The following is a 26,324-nucleotide window of genomic DNA, read 5'->3' on the forward strand; positions in this document are numbered from 1 at the left end:
ATAGTCTCCGGTGAATTTTTTGTGTAAATTATGTACACTTTTATATGGAGTACATGCAGACCTTTATAGATGCTAGAGGAATATTGTTCAGCCAATATACATATATGTTTATTAAAGTTTCCATTATCGGGAAATGGAAAGGCTGAATATTGCCTCAGCAGACAGGTTATTTCGTATTTGGTTAAAAAGTTTTTTAAGTTAAATCTTATTCAGGAACTTATACCCCACATAGCTTTCGTAGATGTTTGAAATTTGGCCCAGCTGTAGTGTAAAAAAAAAACAATGAAGTTGTAGCTGTAACAATCTGGTTCATGTGTACCTTGATAAATGCACCAACGCAATATTCTTATAAATGTTCTTACTCTGCCCTCACAGTAATCCATACATATGTATACCCATTTATCATGAGCTCCACATAGAAACAAAACAAAAAGATATCCAGACTGTTTTGCAGCAGTACATAGTTGAGCGGATTTAAGCCTGTTTTCTCCTCCGTCTTTGTTTAAGGTGTTGAGTTAGTGGAGTGGCTGTTAATTTTCCCTTGTCAGTAGCCAGACATGAAGAGTTGAAGGGGTTAAGCTGTATGAGGTGCCGTGTGTTCGGCTGACTGCAGATTGAAACAGGATGCAGTGACTGCATTGTCAGCCCTGATGGTGTGAGTGCAAACAGATGAGGAAATGCTGGAGCGGGTACTCCAAAACTCGGGTTACCTTGGAAACGGTTTGCGTCATGATCACTAGCAATTAGCTTGGAGCTCTTTAGTTTTTATGATAGCTTTAGCAGAGCTTGGTAGAGCAAAATTCACTTGAAAAATCTTGATTTGAAAATATACTGCATAGTTTTATTTTGTTAATTTGTATTTCTTCAAATCGCTCATTAAAAAAATCCCTTCTGACTCCTAAATGGTGAGTAACAAAAGGCTAAGGTTAGGCAAATGATGACAAACTCTTTCCAGCCCAAAGTCCACTGGTTGGGTAGCAAAATAATTAGTTGAAAATTAGTTTGGAATTTTTGGGGATTACGACATCATTTTTAAAACGATAGAAACATGGAGCCCTATATCTTTGAAGTCAACGTGGAGGTTGTTGAACCTTGTGTTTACTGTTGTTCAGCCCAGCAACAGGCTAATGTCGGAGGGAGGGACAGATAGTGCATAGCTTTGTCCAGATGATGGCTTGTGAGGTTATCAGTCCGCCACGACGGAGGTGATAAGAGCGAGTTCTCATATTACTTGGATGCCAAGGGGTGATACGGTTTTGTTCAACTCGGTTAAAATAATCTCTTGTACTACGTGCAAGATGTTCTAGCAGTTTTCATTTTTTGTGTTAAAAAAAATATATATAAACTTGCTACATTTATCTGTGTAGAGGAAAATAATAGTGCATGACCACTGTTGTCAAACTTTTATATACTTGATTTCCTTTCTTCACTCCCTCCCTCCTTCTCTTTCCATTTTCCCATTCTTTGAATTTCTGTCTGTCTTCCTCCGTATGTCTGTCTTTTGAAAATGGTGTCAGCACTGCTGCTTTTACACCAAAAGGCTGTTGCTAAGTGACGGTTGACGTCAGCGGCAGCTACAGAGGAGGGCTTGTGTGTGTTTAGCAGCTGAGGGCAGATCCCACTGAAAATGGCCAAACCATGAAGCAGTATTAGTCACTTCATTGAGGAACATATACTTCTACCTATAATAACAGACTTTGAATAACTGTGATCTTTAGATTCCCTATACATTGTGTTCATAATGGAACTATACAAAGTATTGTCATGGTACAGATTGTATTTTGGCCTAGCTAATCCCCACCTCCTTTTCTTCTAGTTTCTCTACTTTTTTACTCCTTATTTCTCAAAGTCAACCCCCTCCTACCCTTAAATCAGCTCACTTTGCACCCATGTGCAATAACACACAATACACAGACACACACACTATCTCTCTCGGCTTCTCTCGCTTTCCCTCACAGGCACACAGGTTGACACACCAGATTAGGGTCCACAAGACAAGTGTGATCTATTTGGGTATATGTATATTCTTTTGTGGATATCTTCCTTACCCGGGCGTATTTCTTAGTTTAATTGATTCTTGGAGATCCTTTTCTCTCTCCCTTCCTCGCCCCCTCCACATCCTGTCTCCTTCTAAGCCTTCATTTATCTCTCCCTTATTGACAGCAAGAGAAAAATGTATCTGTTATATAGCAGATCAACCATGCAGAACTACAGCTCCCTGCTTTATTTCATGGCATCACAAAAAAGCCCATTTCCCCTTTCTCTTATACAGTATCATTCCATTTCTCTTAACAATACTATACATACAGTTTCATCCGATTGATCTAAACAATACTCAATGTACAGTATCATTCCAGCTTTATAAACCATACTGCAGGATCATCTTATTTCTCTAAACATTATTTCTACCATCCTATGTGGCAGGATGTCTGGGTGAATATAACACCCACTAACCATAAGCTCTTTCAGAAGTTAAATGAAGATAAGGATAGCAATATGGTTCCAATACGTCACACATTGAAGTTTGTTGTTTTTCTTAGAGTGTGTGTGTGTGTGTGTGTGTGTGTGTGTCTGTCTGTCTGTGGTTAAGCTTTTACACATAACTGTGTGTGTGTGTGTGTCTCTGTGTGTGAGACATTTGTGCTGCATATTTCTGTCTCTGTTGAAGTTAATGTCATGTCTGGGCACAATGAGGACTTTTAAGGTGACAGAGACGCAGTGGGTGTGTGCGGCGTACAGCTGCTAATCTCACGACCCGTCTGCAGCTCTCGCACGTGTGCTGCGCTGATAGAGCTGCATGTGGGCTGCCCTGGTCCACTGTTTGGGTTGGGGCCTGACCGAGAGGTGCTGAGTGTTATTAAGGCTGTCCGCGGTAGTGTCTATGAACGACCCTTCAGATCCCTGCCTGCTGTCAGGGTGAATGCTTGGACACAGCGCACGTCACCACAGTTACAAGAGCTGGGATTGGATGGTGTTTATTCGATTGCTTTATGTATTCTATGCACGCTTTATGTCTTTTTATGGACAAACCTAACCACACCATATCATTTTCGTTGTACCTGCCAATATACTTAAAATAATAAACCAATTCAGATTCTGAGATTATGTCTACATTTTGCAAAATATTGTTTTATTGCTGGATTGTAAATGCCTGCTGAATGGGGACTCAAATTTGGCCTCATCTGGGTGTGTGTGTGTTATAGCCTCTCTCCCTCTCCCTCTGTCTGAATTCTATTCTGGGTCAACCAAGGACTAGCTGTAGCACGTAGACCTCCAGCCCCCTGACGCAGCTACAGGCTACCATCATAGACATGGAATTTAGAAAATCCCCATATTTCTGATGTTTCCAGAACCACGTCCATCGACACATGAGAGGACGAAACATTAAAGGGAGAGTGTTGGAATGTCACTTTGCGTGCCCCGGCTCAACCGCCATAGGCCCACCCATTAGGGTGGGCCTATGCCCATCAGTGCATCAGCACTATGTCTGAACATATTTAGGCTTATGATTAAACATCTACTTCAACGAATCACGGTTAACCTTCCTGACCATAAGCGGAAAAAAAGATAATAATCTAAAACGAAGCGAATAAAGTTGCTTGCACAGGGTTGCTTGTACGAACCGCAAACCTTTCTTGCGCCATTGATTCTGCATCAATAAATTTCGCTAAATTATCTAGTTAGTTTAGTTTTTCTAAATCTGTCATTGCATCGACTTTGTATCGGTTCTGCCGAGCCTTCGCTTTTGGTGTAAACACGTACAGTGAAACAGAATATTAAATGGAGCCATATTTTGCCAACTTTAAAAAAAGGATGTTTTTTTTGTGTATGACTGCCAAATCATATAAACACAGAGAGAACAAAAGTATTTCCATGCCACACAAAAGACTAATTTGGACATTTGAGGTAGGATTGGGCGGGATGCAGCTCCGACCTTTGTTCTACTTCCTCCTGTTCAGTGTACCTGGCCCTGGGCCTCAGCCTGACAGTCCGCATGCTCCCATATTTACCAACCAGGGCACTTGTGTTGGGTGACGTTGGCACCTCTTTATGCGTTTATACTTCACCGTGTTCATGTTGATCAGATGTCTGTCCTGACCCCCTTCCAGCCCTCTCCCCCAAAGAGGTCGGTGTTAGCTGACATTCCTCAGATAGGAACTTTGAGATACCCTACTCTTTGGTGAACCACCATTCCTGGGTGGCGACTGCATTGTGTTGAAAAAACAGTGCACTTGTGTAACACACACTTGAATGTAACATTTAACATCGATTCTTCAGCAATATGCTGCAATTAAAAATCAATCCACTACAAAGCGAGTCTTAAGCGTGTCACGTTTAAAAAGCGTGTGGCGTAGGCACAAAGTCCCTCTCTCGTTCTTTGGTTTTGAGTTCTGAAGCTGTGGTGTAGTCTAGCTATTACCCATCGTTAGTGATGAGTCTTTCTTCCTATTATTCCACTCTCTTGCGCGCTTGCTGCCCGTGGTTCACAGTGATCCTCCCAGGTGGAGTGTCCAGGCCGTGTTCCTCATGGAGACACTTGCACCTCATTATGTGTCTGCAGCTGAGCACCAGTGACCTCGACTCCCGTGCTCTGTTGTTCCCAAAACACATCATCACTGCTCTACAACGCTCTTGGACCCTCTTCTGTAACCTATCATATTGTTGCAAGGTTACGCAATGGCAAACTTTTCCATCAGGCTTCATAAAGGATATCCACTTAAAGTTACTTTGGCAATGTAAGGTGTAAGGTGATGTCTAGTGCTATTCAACACAACAGTGTGTGCGTGTGATGTACAATGTGTTGTTGTTTGTTGCCTTGCTATAACCTGGCTGGACATATGCAGGCAGTGCACTGGTGTGTGTTTTTTTTTTTTAACTGCTACTCTGAGACTACCTTTTGAATATATTTGATTTGATTTTTTTTTTAAGGGGGAAAGACTTCTAATACAAAGCGAGAAAGGTTCACGGCATTAAACAGACATTTCTTCACACAGCTGATTGACGTTAAACTTCTGCATAGCGGAAAACCGCACGTCATTATTTATGTTCTACTGTTATTCCACAGCCTTTCTCCAAAGTTGTTGATCTAACCTTCAAATGCAGGAGCCTAAAACACGGTGGTGGTCACCACCGTAGTTTACACGGCTACTGTTGGCTTTCACACATTGGAAACATGAAACCAAACAGGGAATAAAGAAATTAAATTAAGAAAAATACCAGTGTGGAAATATGAGGGATGTGAAGCTGTGTGCAGTAATGCAGAGCCTTACCTCTGCACCCCACCGAGGCCTCTACGCCATGAGGTGATAGGGGGACAAGATCCAGCATGCTTCCACTAATTCACCCAACATATTGGCTAAATCCCTCAAAGGAACACACTAACCATTATTATTTTAGTCATATGGTCTACCTCTTATAACTTTATGCACCAGAGATGGATTATTTTCCAATGTGTAACTATGGCTTAGTGTATTTGAAGTAAACAAATCCCGTACATGTATTTGTGATGGAGTATAACTTTAGAGGGGAAATGTGGAAGCTGTGGTACTAAGCTATCCCTATTTGGTGATGATTTAGTGGTGTTTGAGATGTAGGGGGGGAGTTGGTAGTGATAATAGGGTTGGTAGTGACGAAGAGGTGGTGGTGATGAGGCGGTGATAGTGAAGGTAGTGAGGTAGTGAGGTAGCAGTGTTAGAGATGTAATGGTGGTAGTGAGGTAGTGGTGGTAGTGAGGTAGTGGTGGTAGTGAGGTAGTGGTGGTAGTGGTGGTAGTGAGGTAGCGGTGGTAGTGGTGGTAGTGAGGTAGTGGTGGTAGTGAGGTAGTGGTGGTAGTGAGGTAGTGGTGGTAGTGAGGTAGTGGTGGTAGTGAGGTAGTGGTGGTAGTGAGGTAGTGAGGTAGTGGTGGTAGTGAGGTAGCAGTGTTAGAGATGTAATGGTGGTAGTGAGGTAGCGGTGGTAGTGGTGGTAGTGAGGTAGTGAGGTAGTGAGGTAGTGGTGGTAGTGGTGGTAGTGGTGGTAGTGGTGGTAGTGGTGGTAGTGAGGTAGTGGTGGTAGTGAGGTAGTGGTGGTAGTGAGGTAGTGGTGGTAGTGAGGTAGTGGTGGTAGTGAGGTAGTGGTGGTAGTGAGGTAGTGGTGGTAGTGGTGGTAGTGAGGTAGTGGTGGTAATGAGGTAGTGGTGGTAGTGAGGTAGTGGTGGTAGTGATGTAGTGGTGGTAGTGGTGGTAGTGAGGTAGTGGTGGTAGTGAGGTAGTGGTGGTAGTGAGGTAGTGGTGGTAGTGAGGTAGTGGTGGTAGTGAGGTAGTGGTGGTAGTGAGGTAGTGGTGGTAGTGAGGTAGTGGTGGTAGTGAGGTAGTGGTGGTAGTGGTGGTAGTGAGGTAGTGGTGGTAGTGAGGTAGTGGTGGTAGTGAGGTAGCAGTGTTAGAGATGTAGTGGTGGTAGTGAGGTAGTGGTGGTAGTGAGGTAGTGGTGGTAGTGAGGTAGTGGTGGTAGTGGTGGTAGTGAGGTAGTGGTGGTAGTGAGGTAGCAGTGTTAGAGATGTAGTGGTGGTAGTGAGGTAGTGGTGGTAGTGGTGGTAGTGAGGTAGTGGTGGTAGTGAGGTAGTGGTGGTAGTGGTGGTAGTGGTGGTAGTGAGGTAGTGGTGGTAGTGAGGTAGCAGTGTTAGAGATGTAGTGGTGGTAGTGAGGTAGTGGTGGTAGTGAGGTAGTGGTGGTAGTGGTGGTAGTGAGGTAGTGGTGGTAGTGAGGTAGTGGTTGTAGTGGTGGTAGTGAGGTAGTGGTGGTAATGAGGTAGTGGTGGTAATGAGGTAGTGGTGGTAGTGAGGTAGTGGTGGTAGTGGTGGTAGTGAGGTAGTGAGGTAGTGGTGGTAGTGGTGGTAGTGAGGTAGTGGTGGTAGTGAGGTAGCAGTGTTAGAGATGTAGTGGTGGTAGTGAGGTAGTGGTGGTAATGAGGTAGTGGTGGTAGTGAGGTAGTGGTGGTAGTGGTGGTAGTGGTGGTAGTGAGGTAGTGGTGGTAGTGAGGTAGTGGTGGTAGTGAGGTAGTGGTGGTAGTGAGGTAGTGGTGGTAGTGAGGTAGTGAGGTAGTGGTGGTAGTGGTGGTAGTGAGGTAGTGGTGGTAGTGAGGTAGTGGTGGTAGTGAGGTAGTGGTGGTAGTGAGGTAGTGGTGGTAGTGGTGGTAGTGAGGTAGTGAGGTAGTGGTGGTAGTGAGGTAGTGGTGGTAGTGGTGGTAGTGAGGTAGTGGTGGTAGTGAGGTAGTGGTGGTAGTGAGGTAGTGGTGGTAGTGAGGTAGTGGTGGTAGTGGTGGTAGTGAGGTAGTGGTGGTAGTGAGGTAGTGAGGTAGTGGTGGTAGTGAGGTAGCGGTGGTAGTGAGGTAGTGGTGGTAGTGAGGTAGTGGTGGTAGTGGTGGTAGTGAGGTAGTGGTGGTAGTGAGGTAGTGAGGTAGTGGTGGTAGTGAGGTAGTGGTGGTAGTGAGGTAGCGGTGGTAGTGAGGTAGTGGTGGTAGTGAGGTAGTGGTGGCAGTGAGGTAGTGGTGGTAGTGGTGGTAGTGAGGTAGTGAGGTAGTGGTGGTAGTGAGGTAGTGAGGTAGTGGTGGTAGTGAGGTAGTGGTGGTAGTGAGGTAGTGGTGGTAGTGAGGTAGCGGTGGAGTTGGTAGTGAGGATAGGGTGGGTAGTGACCAAGAGTTGGTAGTGATGTAGTGAGGTAGGGCTGGTAGAGATGTAGCGGTGGTAGTGTGGTGGTGGTGGTAGTGATGTAGTCGTGGTAATGAGCTTGCGGTGTGAGAGATGTAGCGGTGGTAGTGAGGTAGCGTGACTGCCCTTTTGACTGCCCTTTTGACCCCGCCCACAGCTTGGCTCAGAGAGACAAAGTGCGTATTCACATGCTTGCTTGTATTGGCCAGGCCGTGAGGAGTCAGGCGTTAGCCAGTGTTTATGAGAGTAGCCTGCTCTGATCCCATGATAATGCCAGATGTTCCCTTACAAGGCTTCAAACCTCCCTCATCTAACATGTCCATATCAGGTATAGGCTTCCTGTTGTACGAAGGGCTCCGGGGCTCCTGCACTAGCCTGCTCTTTGGCCCTGCTCAATGTTGCCTTCTTGATTAGAACATTGGGAACCTTAAAGTAGGATCAGCAAGCATTTGTGGTGTTAAACACGTGGAATTGTGCCAGCGTATTGTCTGTATTTTTTAAGCGTTGGGCAATTGTAGAATGGGGATTGTTTGTGTTGTTGTCCCTTCCTCAGTATCTTCACTCCTTACGTGTGTTCTTTAAGGCAAATTGTTTCAGACAATGATGGAGACTCTATTAGTTTATGTGGGGCCAGGGTATATTTAGCTTCGCTCTGGTTATCTCTTGAGAGGATAAACACTTGCCCATTGATTGACAGGCCATTTACAACATTTATTGTCCCAACTCCACAGAACCTAGCCCTCTTTCCTTTAAATAACTAAGACTTCTTTAACCCACAGTTAGAGGATTCATTCTCTTGATTGGTGATACAGATGGTTTATTTTATTTACTACATTTTTCAAAATTTGTAACCAAGCTATTTACATTTCACATAGACCAAAGAAGTAAGTTTCTAAATCAGGTAGATGCTACGAAAAATGCTACGGAAAAAACAAATTCAGTGAAAGCTATCGTGGTCATCTGCAATAACTTACAGGATGTTGTAAAGGGAGTCAAAGTTTAAAAGGGTTTGTCTTGGGGAAAAATCCCATGCCAGTGTTTCTGGTCTTCCTGAACAAGATAATGGACTATTTTCCTCACACAGCCCTTTTGTTTCATGGCCCATGTCTTAACTGCTATGTTGATGGAAACATGAAAAGGCACAGACAGATATAACCTGCAAGTAACACGCACGCACGCACGCACGCACGCACGCACGCACGCACGCACGCACGCACGCACGCACGCACGCACGCACGCACGCACGCACGCACGCACGCACGCACGCACGCATGCACAATATGTTCTTGAATGCAGGATTTAAAAACTTCTATGCTGGATGGTAAATTTGTGCTGGGTTGTCCATTATGAAAGTAGTAAGAGACAGCGAAGGTAGTAGGAAGCTGACCTGTTTAGCTATTGAACCCTTGTAAACCAGGGCTTCATGCGTTTCTATCATCATATTACGCCTGACGGGCTGTGCGTCACAGAATTAATGGTCCTTTTCATAATTGCTTACGTGAAAATTGGATAATCCTAAATCCTTTTATGAACATGTACATTGGCAGAGCAAAGCGAGCTTAAAGAAGGGAAAAAGGACTATTCATGGTATTTACACTTGGGCTTGCTGCCATTTTTAGTAAAGGTCACAACTGCCTACATGCTTGCCAGCTTTTCTTTTTGTGATGGTGATGCATTGCAAAGGTGCGGGTCAACAGAGGATATTAAACACAGATTAGGTGTAACCTGCATGTAACACAGCAAACAGCCTGGCTATTTATAGGGGCATTCCTGAACTGTAACATAAGAGATTCCAAGTAAGCTCTGTAGTCCTCTCATACAGATACATACTTTTCTATATTAATAATTTCATCTTACAGATATTTGGTCCTTCAGTGTTTTCTTTATTTAAAAAAGATCAAATGTTTATATTTTCCATTTGTCCAATCTGATGGATTGAGGCACACATTTTAATTTACGATATCCACTATGCAGGTTAGGCCTAAGCTCTTGGTGTTGTGTTGCAGAGGGTAAGCAAAGTTATCTGAACAGCCACGTTTTTTTTGTTACTTTAAATCTGATTAGATTGCTTTGGCTTTCAATCCAGAGCAGCTGTCTGTCGCTATGATGTAGGCCTTCGGTTCCACAGGATTCCATCAAACGCCTGTGTTTGTTTTTGACTTTGTGGATCGACATACAAGAGGGTATATAGGGAGAATACAGATTTGATACTTACAGTTGGACTTACAAACAGAATAGTGTTTTGAAGGGTGATTTCTATAGCTATTGGCAACGATCTAAAGTCTTTGTGAGCAAACATAGCCACATAGTTATAGGTCATGTTGGTCGGAAACATACTATTGTGGCAAAAAGTTCATCATTGACGTACTAAGGTTGACCTTACGCGGATTGTGGAATTCTTGTTGTTCCTGCAAACACGTGTTTGTCATTATGGAAGCTCTGCTAGGCCTGGCAAGTAGCCAGCAGCAGAAACCTTAACCATGAGAGTGGACGCTGACAGCCCGTGTTGGAGACCTTGTTTACTATACGGAATCACCACATTCCTGTTTTCATGATACACCTCGTCAGTCAGCGCAAGTCCCATTAGCCCTGTAGCTGTCACAGTTCATTTAGGAGAATTATATTTCATTCTTTCTTACTTTATCTTTTTGAGTGCGATAAAAGGCAAACAAGCGTACGCTTTTCAGAATCCTGTCCAAATGTGCACAATTCAATATGTAGCAGCTCATCAACATTGCATAATTTGTTTCCCAGTGTCCTCATTATCTGGTTTGTGTTACCGTTTAACAGATCCGCTGTCAAACTCCACAATATGTTGAGTATTAAAGTATAGCAGCTTGTATGAAGTAAGTAATAAACACAGTTCAATGTACCATGACTAGGACAAATAAAATAGTCAAAACAGAGTAATCAAAATTGAAAGGATGTTGAAACATCCCAGAAAACATGTCTTCCAAAGCAGTGCATGATTCACTGTGATTACCAAAGTTGATATAGTAAAAACTTCATTTGAGTAAAGAGTTGATAGAGCGCATATGTCCAGCTGCCTAACCGCAAGCCCCCTTCATTATTCAATTTAAAAGTGATTAAAAAGGATTATATATTTCAAACATTCTATATTTTATTTTATTGGACATTTTGCTTTAGTGTAAGAAAACCAATAATTTCTCTTCAAATTTTAAACTTTTGGCATCATTTTTATTATTATCGTTTTTACTCCAACATTTTTACAGAGGGCAGATATTACCATGGTTTCTAAAAAATAAACATTGCGCTACAGTCAAGCACTCTAATCATTTTCTCCTCTATGGAAAGATTATGAGTATACAAGACCATTTTAGCCAAGCGCGTATAGGCCTGATTGCTATCAACAAACTCCCGGAGCCTGGTTTATCTTGTGAATACGTACTTGAAGGATTTACACGGCAAAGAAATGTGGCGGCATTAGGAGACCGGGGAACCACGAGACTCAGGTTGGAGGTTGGGAGCTGTGGGCTTTTGTGTGCGCGTGTGTGTCCATATATGTGTATTTGATTGTTTTTTGTGTATCTTTACTTGTTGGAAGGAGGAGGAGTGGGGGCTGGGGGTTGGTTTTGTCATGTCTTGTCCTGCGTCATCAGCTGTGCGCGTCTGGCCTGGTGTTCCTCAGGCAGGTAGCCCCGGGCTGATCAGCTGTAAATCAGCTAGGCTTGCAGCGGCCTCACACTCTTGAATGGACCACTAGAAGGCTTTATAGCAGCCCGCGCAGTGCGTACATGCTGACACACACCCTTCAAATGGCATTCATTGCAAAACTCCCGTCATGGCTGCAAACATTTAGTATACATTCGGGGCTCGGAGGGGTTTGTTAATGTACATGCATTTAACAAAGCACAAAGTGGTTCCTTTGTGATTGCCTCTTTGTATGTTACACATCCATTTTGAGTGTAGAAATTAATAGAGAGGGAAACCAGTGCTTTATTGGTTTTACACCACACCCAAGGTGGAGAATGTTTTGCCTTGCCTTCTCTTTGTCAGAGAACTAACCACAAATGCAAATGCCTTGATGGAAGCATACCGGAACGGACAGTGGAGCAAGCTCAGCTCTATGATAAGTCAGGCTGACGGGTACAAGTCGGCCACAACTAGGTGTGTCAACCTGCTGTTTTGTCATTTGATCTTGACACTGTGCTGGTGCCATTAGTGATGAGTGAGCCATATGACGCAAATGGATGTAAACAAATCCAAATGGTTTGGATGCACGCTACGTCAGTCATGATGGAGGAGGGAACACAGAGGGCTCTTCTTAGCCCACACACAGCAAGCCATACATGAGATGGCTATTGGACACATCATTGCCCGAGTTCAGTTTTGATAAAGCTTTGAAATTGAAACATTTTGTTTTTAAATATTCTGCTTTAGCTCCTGAGTTAGTGTTAATTATGCGTACATGACACAAAAAGTTAAACCAACGACTTAGTCTCTTATCTCCTAATTTCAAATTGGTCTTTGTATGTGCAAATTAAAGTCAAATTCTATTCATATAAAAAATAACAAGCAACATGGAATTTGACTGAAGTTAGTGCAATTTGCTCAAGATTAATATTATCTTAATCGCTTATTTTAAATTGTGCTAATCTGTTTCCTTATAAAAATGTATTGCGTCTTAACAATCCCTTTATTTTCTATTGTGCCATTCCTGGGACGTTTATTCAGAATTCAGGAAAGAAATTGTTTCTGAAATCAGGAAAGTGTTTGTTTATCAATTATAAAAAACTTTGTTGTCATATACAACAGCTAAACGTTTCCCTTAATATTATCTATGGTAACTCACTAGGTCCAATTGTTATTTCAATGTGATTTCAGGAGAGACAAAATCTGAGAATATGGCAAAATAATCCTTACCCCCTTCCCGCCCAATACTAAAACTGCTACTACTACTATCACGTCTACTTCTACTACCACAAAAATAAGACCTAATATCAGACCTAGTTTTACATTCCCACTGGTCCTTTTACTTAGGCAAGAAGCCGGTTGTATCCGGATAAATACAGGTACCTCTTATTGTAATAATTGTAATAATTTCTACAGTTGTACACAAACAGTTTAGATTCTCGCACAAACATGGCCCAGAGCTTTGTTTCCTCCAGCAGTACGTACGCCAACTGCTTTTTTTTCCCCCTCCATGTCTTTGTCCTTTGTCATTATTTTTGCTCTATTGTATAAGGTGATGTGTGGGCTTGCGTTGGTTTCAGCCCTTGTAAGACGAGCGTGTGTGTGTGTGTGTGTGTGTGTGTGTGACGACAAGAGCCCATTCCTCATTATCAGGGCGTGCGTCTGCAAGGTGCTGCTGACGCTGTGTGTGTGTCGCGGCGCTGACTGACGTCAGCATCGCCCTGCTCCTCCGTATAAACGTCCTCTGGCTGTCAGAGGCAACTTCTCTCTGCCTGCCCCACCCCCACCAATGCCACACACAGACACTTTCTCTCCAATTCTGTTTTCTATACGCACATAATCTTAAACATTCTCTCTCTCTCTCTCTCTCTCTCGCTCTCTCTCGCTCTCTCTCTCTCTCTCTCTCTCTCTCTCTCTCTCTCTCTCTCTCTCTCTCTCTCATACTGACACACACACACTTATTAGTGTGTTTAGTCCACCTATCACACCAAAGTGCAAGAGCCCTGCTTATTTAACACCCAGCTGTAACTAACTGATTGAGCGGTAGCCACTTGCCGGCATAGCTTCTATTAAAAATTAGGTAACAGTAATACACACCAATAGGCTCATGCTAAACAATTTCAGCCGTGGTCTTGTTTTACCAAATGCCTCCGTGTTGTGTCTTTGGTTCTTTATAAGCTGCTTGCCTATCCCCACAACACTATTCAGCAGCCATTCTCTAACCTATTGTCCAGCCACCAATCGCAGTCCTCTCACAAATAACTCGTTCTCATGCAGATGCTATAAGACCTGCACATGTAGGTGTGCCTGAAGCCGTTGGTACTGGTTGGACTCCTACGCTGGAACTCCATTGCCGTCTCGGGAACTGTCTGTGAGACTGTAGGCTTCATTCGTTTTTCATTCAAACTGTTAACGTGTTTGCCTGCTTGTGTAATCTCGTACATCATGTGTGCGCGTATGAATGTGTGCATGAGCAGGCAGTTATGGACACATGCACATATAGAGCTATGTAACTTGCTTTTTCCATTTAATTTTTATGGTCTTAATGTGTGTGGAGGTCTGCTTTATGTGGTCAGGGACGGGCCAGCGGGTCCATCTCTGGGTACTATACGCACACTACACTTTGTTGGCATGGTAGAGCCGTTATCTATATCTTTTTGATGTATTCTGTTTTATAGATTACGTCCATACATCGCCTCTCCTCTGGTCGCTTTTCTTTGTCCTTTACTGTGCAATCCCTCCATCCGCTTCCCTTTTGCTGTGCATCTCTCCATCAACAAGAAAATAGCCAACAACCTGGCGACCCCCCCCCCCATTGCTGTTGCCATGGTGATTGGAGCATTGTTTGCTGGCCTCTCTGTTGGGTTGCCATGGCAGGGCTTATTTGCCATATAAAATGTTGGGCGGCATTGTACAGATGCTGATGACAAACATCCAACATCCCACTTTGATCAATGACGAGCTGATAAAGACGCTGATGTGTTTAACGCGTGGATGAACCATCACCTCCCATTCCTTGTAAACAAAAGAACATACATTACTCACTGCAGCCGAATTAGAATATAATTAGACAAACTGAAACAGTAATCGTAGTTGAACACTGCTGCTTTCCTATTCATATGATGTATTAAGTAGTATCCTCCGGTTACACTTTATAGTTTAAAAATGGAGCCTTAATGACATAGCCACTAAAGAAGATAGACAGCAATATAGTTGTAGAGTTTTTATGAATATAACTTATCCATTGGTATTTTTAATGAAATTCTATACATTTTCTTGGTTGCATCATATGTATATGTCACTGTGAATTGATTCACGGTGACAATCTATGATCTTAAATGTATTATTTAGTAATTTTAGAACGTCTTTTGTTGTTTTTATGATGTGATGTACTGACAACTCAATATTGATCAGAAGACATTGAAATATGTCTGTATATCTCATGGATGCAGATGGGATAGGCTGAGGTTGTTGGCTGTGCTGCTTACATTGGGACCCGATGTGTTTCGCCCCCTTGTGGTGAGGAGCTGTAGGTCAAGCTGGAGGGAAATATTTACTGCATTGTTTTAACATTGCAAAATGATTGAAGACTTTAAGTGTTCAGGTAGTCTCCTTATCCACTTATTATGGTTTTCGGCTTTGGAGCGGTCAACACAGACATTACATTTTTTATTTGACCAGATTTGTTTCTCCACAAGATTATATTTGATCTGACACTGTTTTCCTTGTAATTCTTTTTTTTTTTTATCCTAAAATTATCCTAAATCTATCTGAGGATTAGGCTTTCTCAATTGAGGACAGCATGTGCCACTTTAACTCTACACCGCCTGTGTACAGCACATTAAATATGCAAGAGGGAGCACCTATTTAGTAAAAAAAACGAGCCAATGATGTGCATGGTGCCGATTGACGTCGTTGGAGCCAGATCGCATTTCACAACTCCATTGTAGACGTAACATTGTGGTTGATGTGGTTTGGTTTTCTTATTTTGCCTTCTGAGAATTGCTCAGTTTGCTATCTCTTTGAGGTTCAATAGCCGAGCTCTGTGAGAAAGTGTATCTTGCTTTGCAGGAAATAAAAGGAAAGTCAATGCAAATACTGTAAAGGAGGTATCAATGAAGGGGCTTTTTCTAAGCCCCTTCATTGATACCTCCTTTTCGAAAGCCAGGCATTTACTGGAAACACGCACATACACACGCACATGCAACACACATTTACACACATACACACACACACACACACACACACACACACACACACACACACACACAGCAGCAGCTTACAACCACACTTAGTTGTTATCAGTTTCAGGTAGCTTTGTTGTAACGTATGTCTCTTGCCTGTTTTTCAGATGATCTTGTGGGACTGGGATCTAAAACACTGGTACAAGCCGCAGTACCAGGTCAGTAGGCAGTAACCAATCAACATCACCCAATGCACTGCAGTGGTCTGTTATCAATGAGATACCGTCATCAATCATTTTTTCAAACACGTTTCTTCATTGCTGTTTTCAAATCAACAACTCTAAAATGATGTGTGTGTGTGTGTGTGCGTGTGTGTGCTCGTGTGTGTGTCTATGCGTGTGTGTGTGTGTGTGTTGGGGATTCATGACACAATGATACCATGAGCTAGAATGAGAAGAGCAAGCGGGGGCTAAAGAATCTCTCACTCCATTTAGTCGCTCACACATCCACCCTAAACCGGCCTTCGACTGGCCTAAGTTGTACTAACTCTCCAGACACAAGGCTAAAATCAGCCTTCAGATGCTGTGAGGTTGTCCTACTCCTTACACCAACTGCGCTCTACATTGCCTAAGTGTGTTTGGGACTCATCCTGTGGCAACCTGGGTTTGAATCTGGTAGTCGGGAGTCTTTTTACCCACTGTTCTTCCAACTAATAAGTATTAAGATAAACATACATGACCCTAATTGACCCATCCTTTCTGTCTGTGTGTTCATTTATGGTGTATGGTTGTGTGTTGGTGTATGGTTGTGTGTTAGTGTATAAGGGTGCCAATGGTTGTGGGTTGGTGAATGGTTGTGTGTGCCGGTGCATGGTTGTGTGTTGGTGCATGGTTGTGTTAGTTCATTGTTGTGTGTTGGTATATGGGTAGGTTGGTCTATGGATGTGAGTTGGTGTATCGTTGTGTATTAGTGTATAGGGGTGTCAATGGTTGTGTGTTGGGGCATGGTTGTGTGTTGGTGCATGGTTGTGTTTGTCTATGGTTGTGTGTTGGTCTATGGGTAGGTTGGTCTATGGTTGTGAATTGGTGTATGGTTGTGTGTTAGTGTATGGGGGCGTCAATGGTTGTGTGTTGGTGAATGGTTGTGCGTTGGTGCATGGTTGTGTGTTGGTGCATGGCTGTGTGTTGGTGCATGGCTGTGTGTCGCTGAATGATTGTGTGTTGGTGAATGGTTGTGTGTTTGCGTATGTTTGTTTGTATGATTGTATGTTGGTCTATGGAAGACGGTTGTGATTCATGGTGCACGGTTGTGTGTTAATCAATGGTTGGAATTCATGATGAGTGGTTGTGTGTGCGTTGGCCCGAGGTGTACAGTTGTGTATATCCATGGTAGATCGTTGTTTGTTTATCTGTTGTGCACACGATGATGCATGCTTGTGTTTCACAAAACATGGTTGTGATTCACGTCGTGTAGGCTGTGTGTTTAACCATGGTTTACTTGTGTTTCGTATTTGTCTATTTTTCTCACTGCGCCAACATACCAGCAAGCAAAACTGAGCAGTTATAAGCGACTCCTTTCCGATTCTGACGCCTAATTCACGGTCGTGCGCCACAGGGGGCCGTGAGTGGCAACGGCGTGGACCTGTCGGTCATCAACGAGGCCAGGAACCTGGTGTCGGAACTGCTGACGGACCCCTCCCTGCCACCCCACGCCTCCTCCTCGCTGCGCAGCGTCTCCAGCCTCATGGGGACCTTCTCCGGGTCCTGCCGCCCGCGGGTCAACCCCTTCACGCCCTTCCCCGGCTTCTACTCCTGCGACCCTGTCGACGACTCGGCTGAACGGCCCGACAGGAAGTCGCTGAAGGTGAGGCCCCGGGCTGCCCGCGCCGGGGGTGGAACTGACGAGTGGTGATGTAAAGTGAACGCTACGTAATGCACCATTCGGTGAGCAAGTGTGAGGGAGGCTTATGGTGTGTTCGAGATGCATCGTAAACCATCCGCGCGAGTTGCTCTTGTGACATAAATTCCTGGCTTGTAGCACTTGCAGCGTTCCAGTTTGTCTTTGTCGACATTGCTACACGACGAGTCATTCATTGGCTAGTCATTGTTATTGTTAGCTACATAAGCCTCTTTAGCAAACCAGCTAAACCAACAAAACTTTACATTGTATTACAGACACAGCAATACCGTGCAATGCATAAATTGCACGAGATTAAAAGGACCAACGTGGTACAAATACAAACAAAATACATCTCATTATGGGCGCAGCCATCTTTTTTTGTCGAGTTGTACGATTACCCTGGCTGAACTCAGTGGACTCTCAGAATCCCGAGATATTACGACCAAAAGGGGGCGTGCCTCCGTGATATGTAGCGAGAAAGCTGGGCGATTTCCCACTTTGCAACTCGTGTGGCTGGTGTACGATGTTCAATCTCAAACACACCATAAGGACACTCACTGTACCCCGGTGTTCAGTTGGAGTGAGGTTTGTTGGTCGCGTTAACATGCGACTCATTGTGACATGTCAGTTAATTTGCATTGCATAAAGAAAATGGTATGTGGCGACCAGCTCATGGGATATATTGCAGAAATAAGTTGTCATAATTTTGCCAACATATATATATATATTTATTTAAAGATCTTTTACAGTCTAATATGGGAATGAAGTAAACAACCAGATTTGTACACGCACATGCATACGCATACGAATGTCAAGGCAACAGGGATCATGTCTTCGACTGCTGTGTTGAATGAATGAATGAATGAACACATATTTTCGGTATTAATTATATTTGATTATTTTGCATATCAGGGGCTGAACAGCCGGAACAGCCTACCTACCCCACAGCTCAGACGGGGCTCCACTTCCTCAGCCCTCCCTCCTCTCGACTCTGCCTCCTTGCGTTGGGAGCGCAACAGTGGCAAGAGAGCCCATCCTGACATGAACCTGACCAGGTACCTAGCACTCTCCCCCCCCTTAACCTGACCAGGTATCAAGAACACCTTCCCACCTTAACCTGACCAGGTACCTAGCACTCTCCCCCCCCTTAACCTGACCACGTATCAAGAACACCTTCCCCACCTTAACCTGACCAGGTAGCTAGCACATCTCCCCCCCCCCCCTTAACCTGACCAGGTACCAAGCACACTTCCCCACCTTCACCTGACCAGGTAGCTAGCACACTTCCCTACCATAACCTGACCAGGTACCTTTCACAACGCCCCACCTTAACCTGACAAGGTAGCGACTAGCGAGCACACCTCCCGTCCCCTTACCAACCCAGAACCATGTAGCCTTAAAGTTAGCATCTACATGACAGAATGTAAATTCCAAATGTTTTTTGCGAATTGTCCCTATTAAACTTTGATCTTCTGGATCAATGCCCTTATACTTCATGCTCCTTACCAGCAGATTAATCTGTTGTGTAGTAGCCACTTTGTGCCACAGGAAAGCAGCAGTGCACCGGTTGTTGCAGCCAATAGGTTTACATTGTTGGCAATTATTTTTGTTTATCTATTGACATAGTATTATGAGTACCAAACAAGGAAATGTTTTTTCTCCGTCTGTTAAAAAAAATAAACATGTTAATTTTCTTGCAAAACAGATTAATATCAAATAATGATGAATCAACACAATTTAAAGTGAAATAATTTCATTTTAAATTTCTGCGAACGATTGCGTTCTTCTACTTTAGCTCAGGGTCTCTGTCCAACGGACCCAATGCCAACCTGCTGACCATCCCCAAGCAGAGGTCCTCCTCCGTCACCCTCACCTACCACTCAGGCTCCAGAAGAACAGGTGGGCGGCTACTGCTTCTGTAGTCTTTTGCATGGGATCATTATTTCCATTAGTGCGTCATTCACATTTAAAAGCGAGGCGATGATTGTTTGTCATTGAACGTGTTTGACTCGGCTTTTATTCCCCTTTTTGATCCATCTGTACACTGCATGATTGTTATTATGGTTATTGTGGTTGTAATTGTATTACTAGACTAGACGGTATAACAGTATGTGTGTTATGTACCCCACTTATTGCAATTCTCAATATTTATAGATTGGTATAGTGTATGATCTTTAAGGTCTGGTGTGTAGAATTTAGGAGCATCTAGTGGTGAGGTTGCAGACTGCAACTAACTGAATACCCTCCCCTCAGCCCTCCAACAACAACAGTAGCCTTTACTGGCCTGAAGTGACAGCAGTATCAAGTGTCCTTTGATAGTGATCCTTGCTAGACTTAGGACTTTTAGTGATTTAATCATTAATTGTAAGCTTACAAGTAAAAGCGATTTATTTTTCCGAAAAAGCGACATTTATTTAAATATCACTGAGGCCGATTTTTGAAGGTTTTTAGCCTGTAAATAATTTTGTGTTACTAATCACAATTAGGTATCTTTGTCAGAAAATCTTGGTATTGGTAGAATCTTGGTCAGTGTACATGTTGTAGAAAATGGTGGAGGCAACAGCCTATTTACATTACCCAACAGTCCTGTATCTATAGTGGTAAACTACATTCACAGACCTATAATGATAGCTATTTTTTATACGCCTTGTTAATTCCTCTCGCTAGAGGGTTACAGTTAGGGTTAATCGCAAGAGGGAAAGATTGTGTCCACTTTTTGCTTGTTACATGTATTTTGAAATAATGTGATATCACACAAAACACTATAATTCAAAAGTAGCCACAACCGTGATTGCAGCATTAATGCACCAAGTGATAAAACCACTATTTTCTCCCACCCAGGGGTGTCCCCCAGCCTGAGCCCTCTGGCGTCCCCCATGCACAGCCCCGCTACGGTGGGCCCCCCTTCTACCTGCTCCCTGCACCTCAGCCGTTCCTCACCTGTGGAGTTTCCAGACACGGCCGATTTCCTGACCAAGCCCAGCGTCAGCCTGAGCACGCACAAGCCCATGGACTTCCAGCAGGCCTACCGTAGCGCCACCGCGTCGCTCTGCACCAGGTAAACACCCCCCACTGACCTCAGGCAGGCCTACCGTAGCACCACCGCGTCGCTCTGCACCAGGTAAACACCCCCCACTGACCTCAGGCAGGCCTACCGTAGCGCCATCACGTGGGTGTTCACCAGCTAAACACCCCCCACTGACCTCAGGCAGGCCTACCGTAGCGCCATCACGTGGGTGTTCACCAGGTAAACACCCCCCACTGACCTCAGGCAGGCCTACCGTAGCGCCATCACGTGGGTGTTCACCAGGTAAACACCCCCCGCCTGACCTCAGGCAGGCCTACCGTAGCGCCACCGCGTGGGTGTTCACCAGGTAAACACCCCCACCCACCCTGCTTCCATCCCTCCGATGCTTCAGAAGGACATGGGATTGACCTGTCTGACCTCAAAAGTCTACAGTTGCTTGTATCAATTTCGCCATTTGTATTTTAGTTTTCTTATTTATTTCACAGATTCTTTGTAACTTGTGGCCACTCAAAGCCCTTTATTATAACTGCAGCACATTCACCTCCTGATACACACATTCAAACACTTATGGCGGGGTCCTGCATTCAAGTGACACCTTGAGTCTTGCTCAGGGACACCTAGACCGGAGCTGGAGATCAACCTGCCTTATCTCTTGAGCAAAATACATTTGAACAAATCAAAAATAGTATATCCTTGTGCCCGAGAAAGTGTTTGGCCAATTAATTCAGACATTAACGTATTACTTCTTTGTTGTCTAACTTGTGTTTGCGATGTATGTGTATTGCAGCTGTGGACGTCAGATGGCGAAGGGAGCGTCCAGTGGAGATGCTGGGGAGAGCCAGCAGCCCCACACAACCGATGCTCAGCGCAGACGCTCAGGTCCAACGCCAATCAGTACAATAATCATTACTTCATTATTGGTGCCTTCAGGGAATTTATTAACATGTGTGTGCAGTTTTAAGGCTGCCTACAGTTCGGTCACTATCTATGAAAGTGAGCTCATAAAGATCTTCGTGACTATAATTGTTGCAATATAAATGGATTTGTATTGGCTATATGCTGCCATCTATTGGACAACACACACACTTTACAAATGGGATGAACTTTAGGACACAAAGTAAATCCTTCAATGTCCGTTAGACATTAAATTAGATATACCGGCAAACAAACAGAATGAGTTCGATATTTTATAATGTAATTTTGTCGAATGTTTGTCTTATATAATATTACTTTGAAGCACCAAATCTCATAGGCTTCAATTAGCCAGTCAAAATGCACTACTACAATACATTGTCTGCAAATCCACTGATAAGCAGCACTAAGTCATACAATGCATGCCGTAAATGTGTAAAGCACCACCTATGAAGATATGCTCGTTGTCATGTTTTTGTGTGTACATGTGTGCGCACTTATGTGTGCGAGTCTGTGTGCACGCATGTGCTCGCATTTGATTGTTTCCTGTTCCTCCACAGCGTGTGAAAGTTTAGAGTTCACGGTGGAGGCGCTGATCAGGGAGGAGAGCGGGGAGGCCTCTGCAGAGAGGAGGTCCGGCGTGGAGGACAAGGGGCCGGCTGAAGAGGAGATGGAGGAGGTGGATGAGGAGGAGACCCCCGGCACAGCGCTCCAGACGCTCCATTCAGAGGTGTGACTCGGGAATCATTTGACTCAAACTCAACCTACATACAATATGCTAGACCAGCGGTTCCCAACCTTTGACTTTAGGTGCACCACTAATTTGTCAGCAATAAAATTGTCAGCAGAGATAAATAAACATGCAGGGGCTGAGCACAGAGGGTCACTCAGCACCCCAACAAAACGATTAGTGCCAGAAGGCCATGGCCAGTGGACCACAGTGCAGGAAAAAGTCAGCAATGCTGTTTATGCTCCCAGTGTGTTTATTTATTCAACACAAACTACACCAAAGGTATTGGAAAGAAATCCAATGGAAAACATATGCTGGATTGCAAAAAGCAAAACTCATTTTTTAAATAGTAAAAAGCCCTTACCCTATATTTATTCAACAAAATGTATGCAATCTTTATTTTCAATTATATATATTGTGTGTGAAAAACAATGTACAAGACTATACTATTTCTAGTTTATTCTATACTAGACTATAACTCAACACCTATATTCTATCTACTAGACTATGATTTATCCAGTTTATTCTATACTAGACTACAACCCAACACCTTAATACTATCTACAAGACTATGATTTATCCAGTATATAATATACTAGACTATAAATCAACACCTTTATACTATCTACTAGACTATGATTTATATAGTATATACTATACTAGACTATAACTTGACACCTATGTTTCAACAGAGACACCGACCTATGAGTTGGAGTCACAAATAGTGCATGTACTGTAATGTAAAAACAAATTGAGTGTGTGTGTATGTCTCTGTATATTTTATCAGGAAATAGACACCAAAACATCACGTTCAATGTGATGTAGTGATGGTAATGGATGAGGTGTGGTATCCCCCCAAAACCTTGATATGTAAAAGCGCTGTATAAATGCACAGATATTTGACTATGAGAAATTATTTTAGTGATGTTGATGTTTTGGTGAAGACGTCTGTAATGTGTTGCATGCTGCGTGCTGTACCCAGGGTAACCAGGAGTTCCAACTAGACCCCCTGCTGGAAGAGCACAGCGCCCTCATGGAGCGGATCAACAGCTGGAACTTCCAGATCTTTGACTTGGTGGACAGAACTGGAGGGAAGACGGGGCGGATACTAAGCTATGTACGTTCCTCCCTTAAGACGTTTACTTCTTCTTTTTTAAATATAATTTCATACGCTGATTAATATAGGAAAGGTAATGTTAGAAATGTTTTGGGATTAGTTATTTGGGTATGTATTAGTTGGTAATGGTAGGAATGGGGTCAGTTTCAAGTAGCTGGCTGGGATTTTTGTTTATTTTAATGTTCTATCAAGAGGGATGTTGATGATGCTCACGGTTGGATTGCTTAAGCCTTGATGTGTGCTGAGTTGGTCAATAAAGAGCAAGTCATTCTACATTCAGTTTATTCATGCTCCACTCAGGTATTATATAATAACTTAACCAAACATAGCAAGGATATCTTTACATTTTAAAATCTGACTCAAGCAAGCGCTTTCCTGCACTGTCAGGATTGATCGGAAAAATGTGCGTTCAATACAGACTTCAAAGGCCATGATCTATTGCACCCTTAAAATGTGATAGAGCAGGGAATTCCCAAGCCCTCATTGCTATTTCAGTGCTGTAATTGGTTGAAGCCTAGTGTCATCCTTCTCCGTTCGTTTGCGCCACGTCACAATGGAAAACCTTTGCGCGACTAGTTGAAGCCATTTAAAGTTTGCCAGTTCTTTTTTTAACTTGCTGATAAAAATCGAATCAAAACAAAACTGTGTATTAAAATAGTATGTTAATCTACTTATTTTCTTTTTTTAAGAAATGTGGTGCTCTAGTAAACTACAGAGCTTATTGTAGTGAAATACTTTGAACCTGCAGCAATTCACATTACAAAACAATGTTAGTAAGGTATATTCCTCTTTTTTGGTCTAATCACTGCCCGTTTTCTGCTGCGAGCCATCACGGAGAACTTAATAATAATAACAACATGCCGAAAACCAAAGAACATTCACACGGCACCTTGGCTTGCCGTGCAGTGTGCAAGGAACGATTTTCTTTCCGATATTCGCCGTAGGTCCGACAAAGAGACCAGCCATGATGGTTTCAGAAGTGTCACATAAATCACTGCTTAAATAGCCTGCTGTAGGCAAGGTTTAACAAATAGTACTAAGCGTGGAAGTAGAGTAATCGCTTATAGCTTTAATGAAGACACGACACGTGAAGTTGATTGTTAAGGTACAATTTTAACAAGGAAGGAAAAACAACATGCCTTGGAATAAAATAGTTCTTGAATTGGCAATATATAGTTGTTTTTTGGCATTTTCTAAACCAATTAGACAATAGAAAGAAGTTACTACTTCTGCCTCGGGCGGGGTTATCTCAGATCTTACATGCTTTGTACTAGGTTTGTTCCAAGTTCCATGATAACAGAACTGAGAGTAGGCTAATCTTTGTATCTGAAACCAAAAATGATGTCTTCTGTGAATTCTGACATATCCGGTTAAGCTGGAAATCCAGTTTCTTTAAATAGGGCCTATGTGCTGTTGCTGTTGTGTATGTGTGTTTTTTGTTTGTGTGTGCGGGAGGGACTTAGAGATTTCATTTTATTTCCCCAGGTGACGTACACCCTGTTTCGAGATACGTGTCTGTTTGAGATCTTTAAGATCCCTGTGAAGGAGTTCATGATGTACTTTTGTGCCCTAGAGGACGGATACAGGGACATTCCTTGTGAGTAGTTCCCCGATGAGGATATAAGCTTAATTGATTTTTGCTCCATTTATTTTAAGAACAAAACTTAAAGCTGCCATGGGTAAGAGTTTGAGAGTTGTGAAGCGAGAGATCAACTCAGATGAAACTCTGAAACTAAACAACACAAAAAAAGCCTACATATCTCCACCATTTACAAGTTCTGAATTTAGCGCATTGAATTTTCACTCACTTATAGCTGACAGATGGCCATGCCATTTCCAAAACATTGGACTCAAATAATAGCTCTTAAATCTTACCTACAGTAGCTTTTTTTAATAAATGTATATGTATACATACATTATTGTCATGACGATAATTGTTGCAATCATTGGTCTAGAATTGAGCAACCATATAGGTCCTTTTTGAGTATGTTTGGTAGCGTTTCCCTAACATGTCAAATGTAATATCACAGATCATAACAGGGTCCATGCTACTGATGTGCTCCATGCGGTCTGGTATCTGACCACTCGGCCAATCCCTGGGTTCCAGCAGATCCACACTGAACATGTGACCGGAAGTGACACAGGTAAACCGGGATAAAGGCCAGAGGGAATACCTATCAAACAAAAGTGCATTTTAGTATAGGTGCCAATGCGGTTGTCATGCCAGGATGCAAAGCTGCTTTTAGGTATTCTGCTATTTTTTTATTTGGTTAAATCAACACATAGGTGTTGGTATACATTAAATGCTTATGTGTTGTTTTCGTTGTTGTGACAGACTCAGACAGCGGCATCTCGCCTGGCAGGGTGTCCTATGCCTCCTCCAAGAGCTCCTCTATTTCGGATGACAGCTACGGCTGCCTGGCCTGGAACATCCCCGCCCTGGAGCTCATGGCCCTCTATGTAGCAGCCGCCATGCACGACTACGACCACCCAGGCCGTACCAACGCCTTCTTAGTAGCCACTAACGCAGCACAGGTAACGCACACACCGCTCGCCTGGGCTACGACTGCAGTGGTTGGTCCAGCGGCAGAAAATGAATAATATCTTATCTAATTAATTGTCATTCATCAAGTGCAATTACCAAACATTTGCAACATATTTGGTTCATGGATCTTTATGAAGCTAATGCTTTCTTATTTTTAAGACATCACTTTGGACTCTGGTAACTTGCGATGGGCCTTTTGCTAATATTTTACATTTTATAGCATGATGAATTCATTACTATGAAGAAATTATCGCTGCAGCCCTAATGTTGTCGAACCTACATGTTCTGTATTATGAGTTTCCTTTTGGCTTTTCCTTTTGGCAAAATTATGACAATAAGACAATAAGATTTCATAAAAATACACAGCCTAAACATCCTGTGTATGGATTCAATGTGTTCAGACAAACTTCATGAGTTGTCACAATAGGTTCCTTAATTGTATACCTATATGTGCTATGTACTATACTACAAATATTCTTAGTTAAATAGACATTCCGTTTTCATGTTGACTTAGATGGAATAGTTATTCTACTCTAAAGTTAATCTTTAACTTTTGCTTTCACTTTTCCTC

At 43.1% G+C, this 26,324-nt stretch overlaps 1 protein-coding gene across 1 annotated transcript in view; it reads left to right on the top strand.

Annotated features, from left to right (window-relative positions):
- The window catches only part of pde3b (phosphodiesterase 3B), a 36,623-nt gene that overhangs the window by 4,779 nt on the left and 5,520 nt on the right, over nucleotides 1–26,324 (top strand). The window contains exons 2-12 of the mRNA XM_079736644.1: nucleotides 15,690–15,740; nucleotides 17,137–17,385; nucleotides 18,334–18,476; nucleotides 19,217–19,320; nucleotides 20,263–20,479; nucleotides 21,237–21,328; nucleotides 21,922–22,091; nucleotides 23,074–23,208; nucleotides 24,694–24,805; nucleotides 25,239–25,352; nucleotides 25,544–25,743. Of these exons, the coding sequence (XP_079592770.1) occupies nucleotides 15,690–15,740; nucleotides 17,137–17,385; nucleotides 18,334–18,476; nucleotides 19,217–19,320; nucleotides 20,263–20,479; nucleotides 21,237–21,328; nucleotides 21,922–22,091; nucleotides 23,074–23,208; nucleotides 24,694–24,805; nucleotides 25,239–25,352; nucleotides 25,544–25,743 (1,587 nt within the window). The remainder of the gene's footprint in view (nucleotides 1–15,689; nucleotides 15,741–17,136; nucleotides 17,386–18,333; nucleotides 18,477–19,216; nucleotides 19,321–20,262; nucleotides 20,480–21,236; nucleotides 21,329–21,921; nucleotides 22,092–23,073; nucleotides 23,209–24,693; nucleotides 24,806–25,238; nucleotides 25,353–25,543; nucleotides 25,744–26,324) is intronic.

The sequence above is a fragment of the Pollachius pollachius genome, assembly GCF_949987615.1.
Source record: "Pollachius pollachius genome assembly, chromosome: 5".
In the NCBI taxonomy this organism is placed as follows: Eukaryota; Metazoa; Chordata; class Actinopteri; order Gadiformes; family Gadidae; genus Pollachius; species Pollachius pollachius.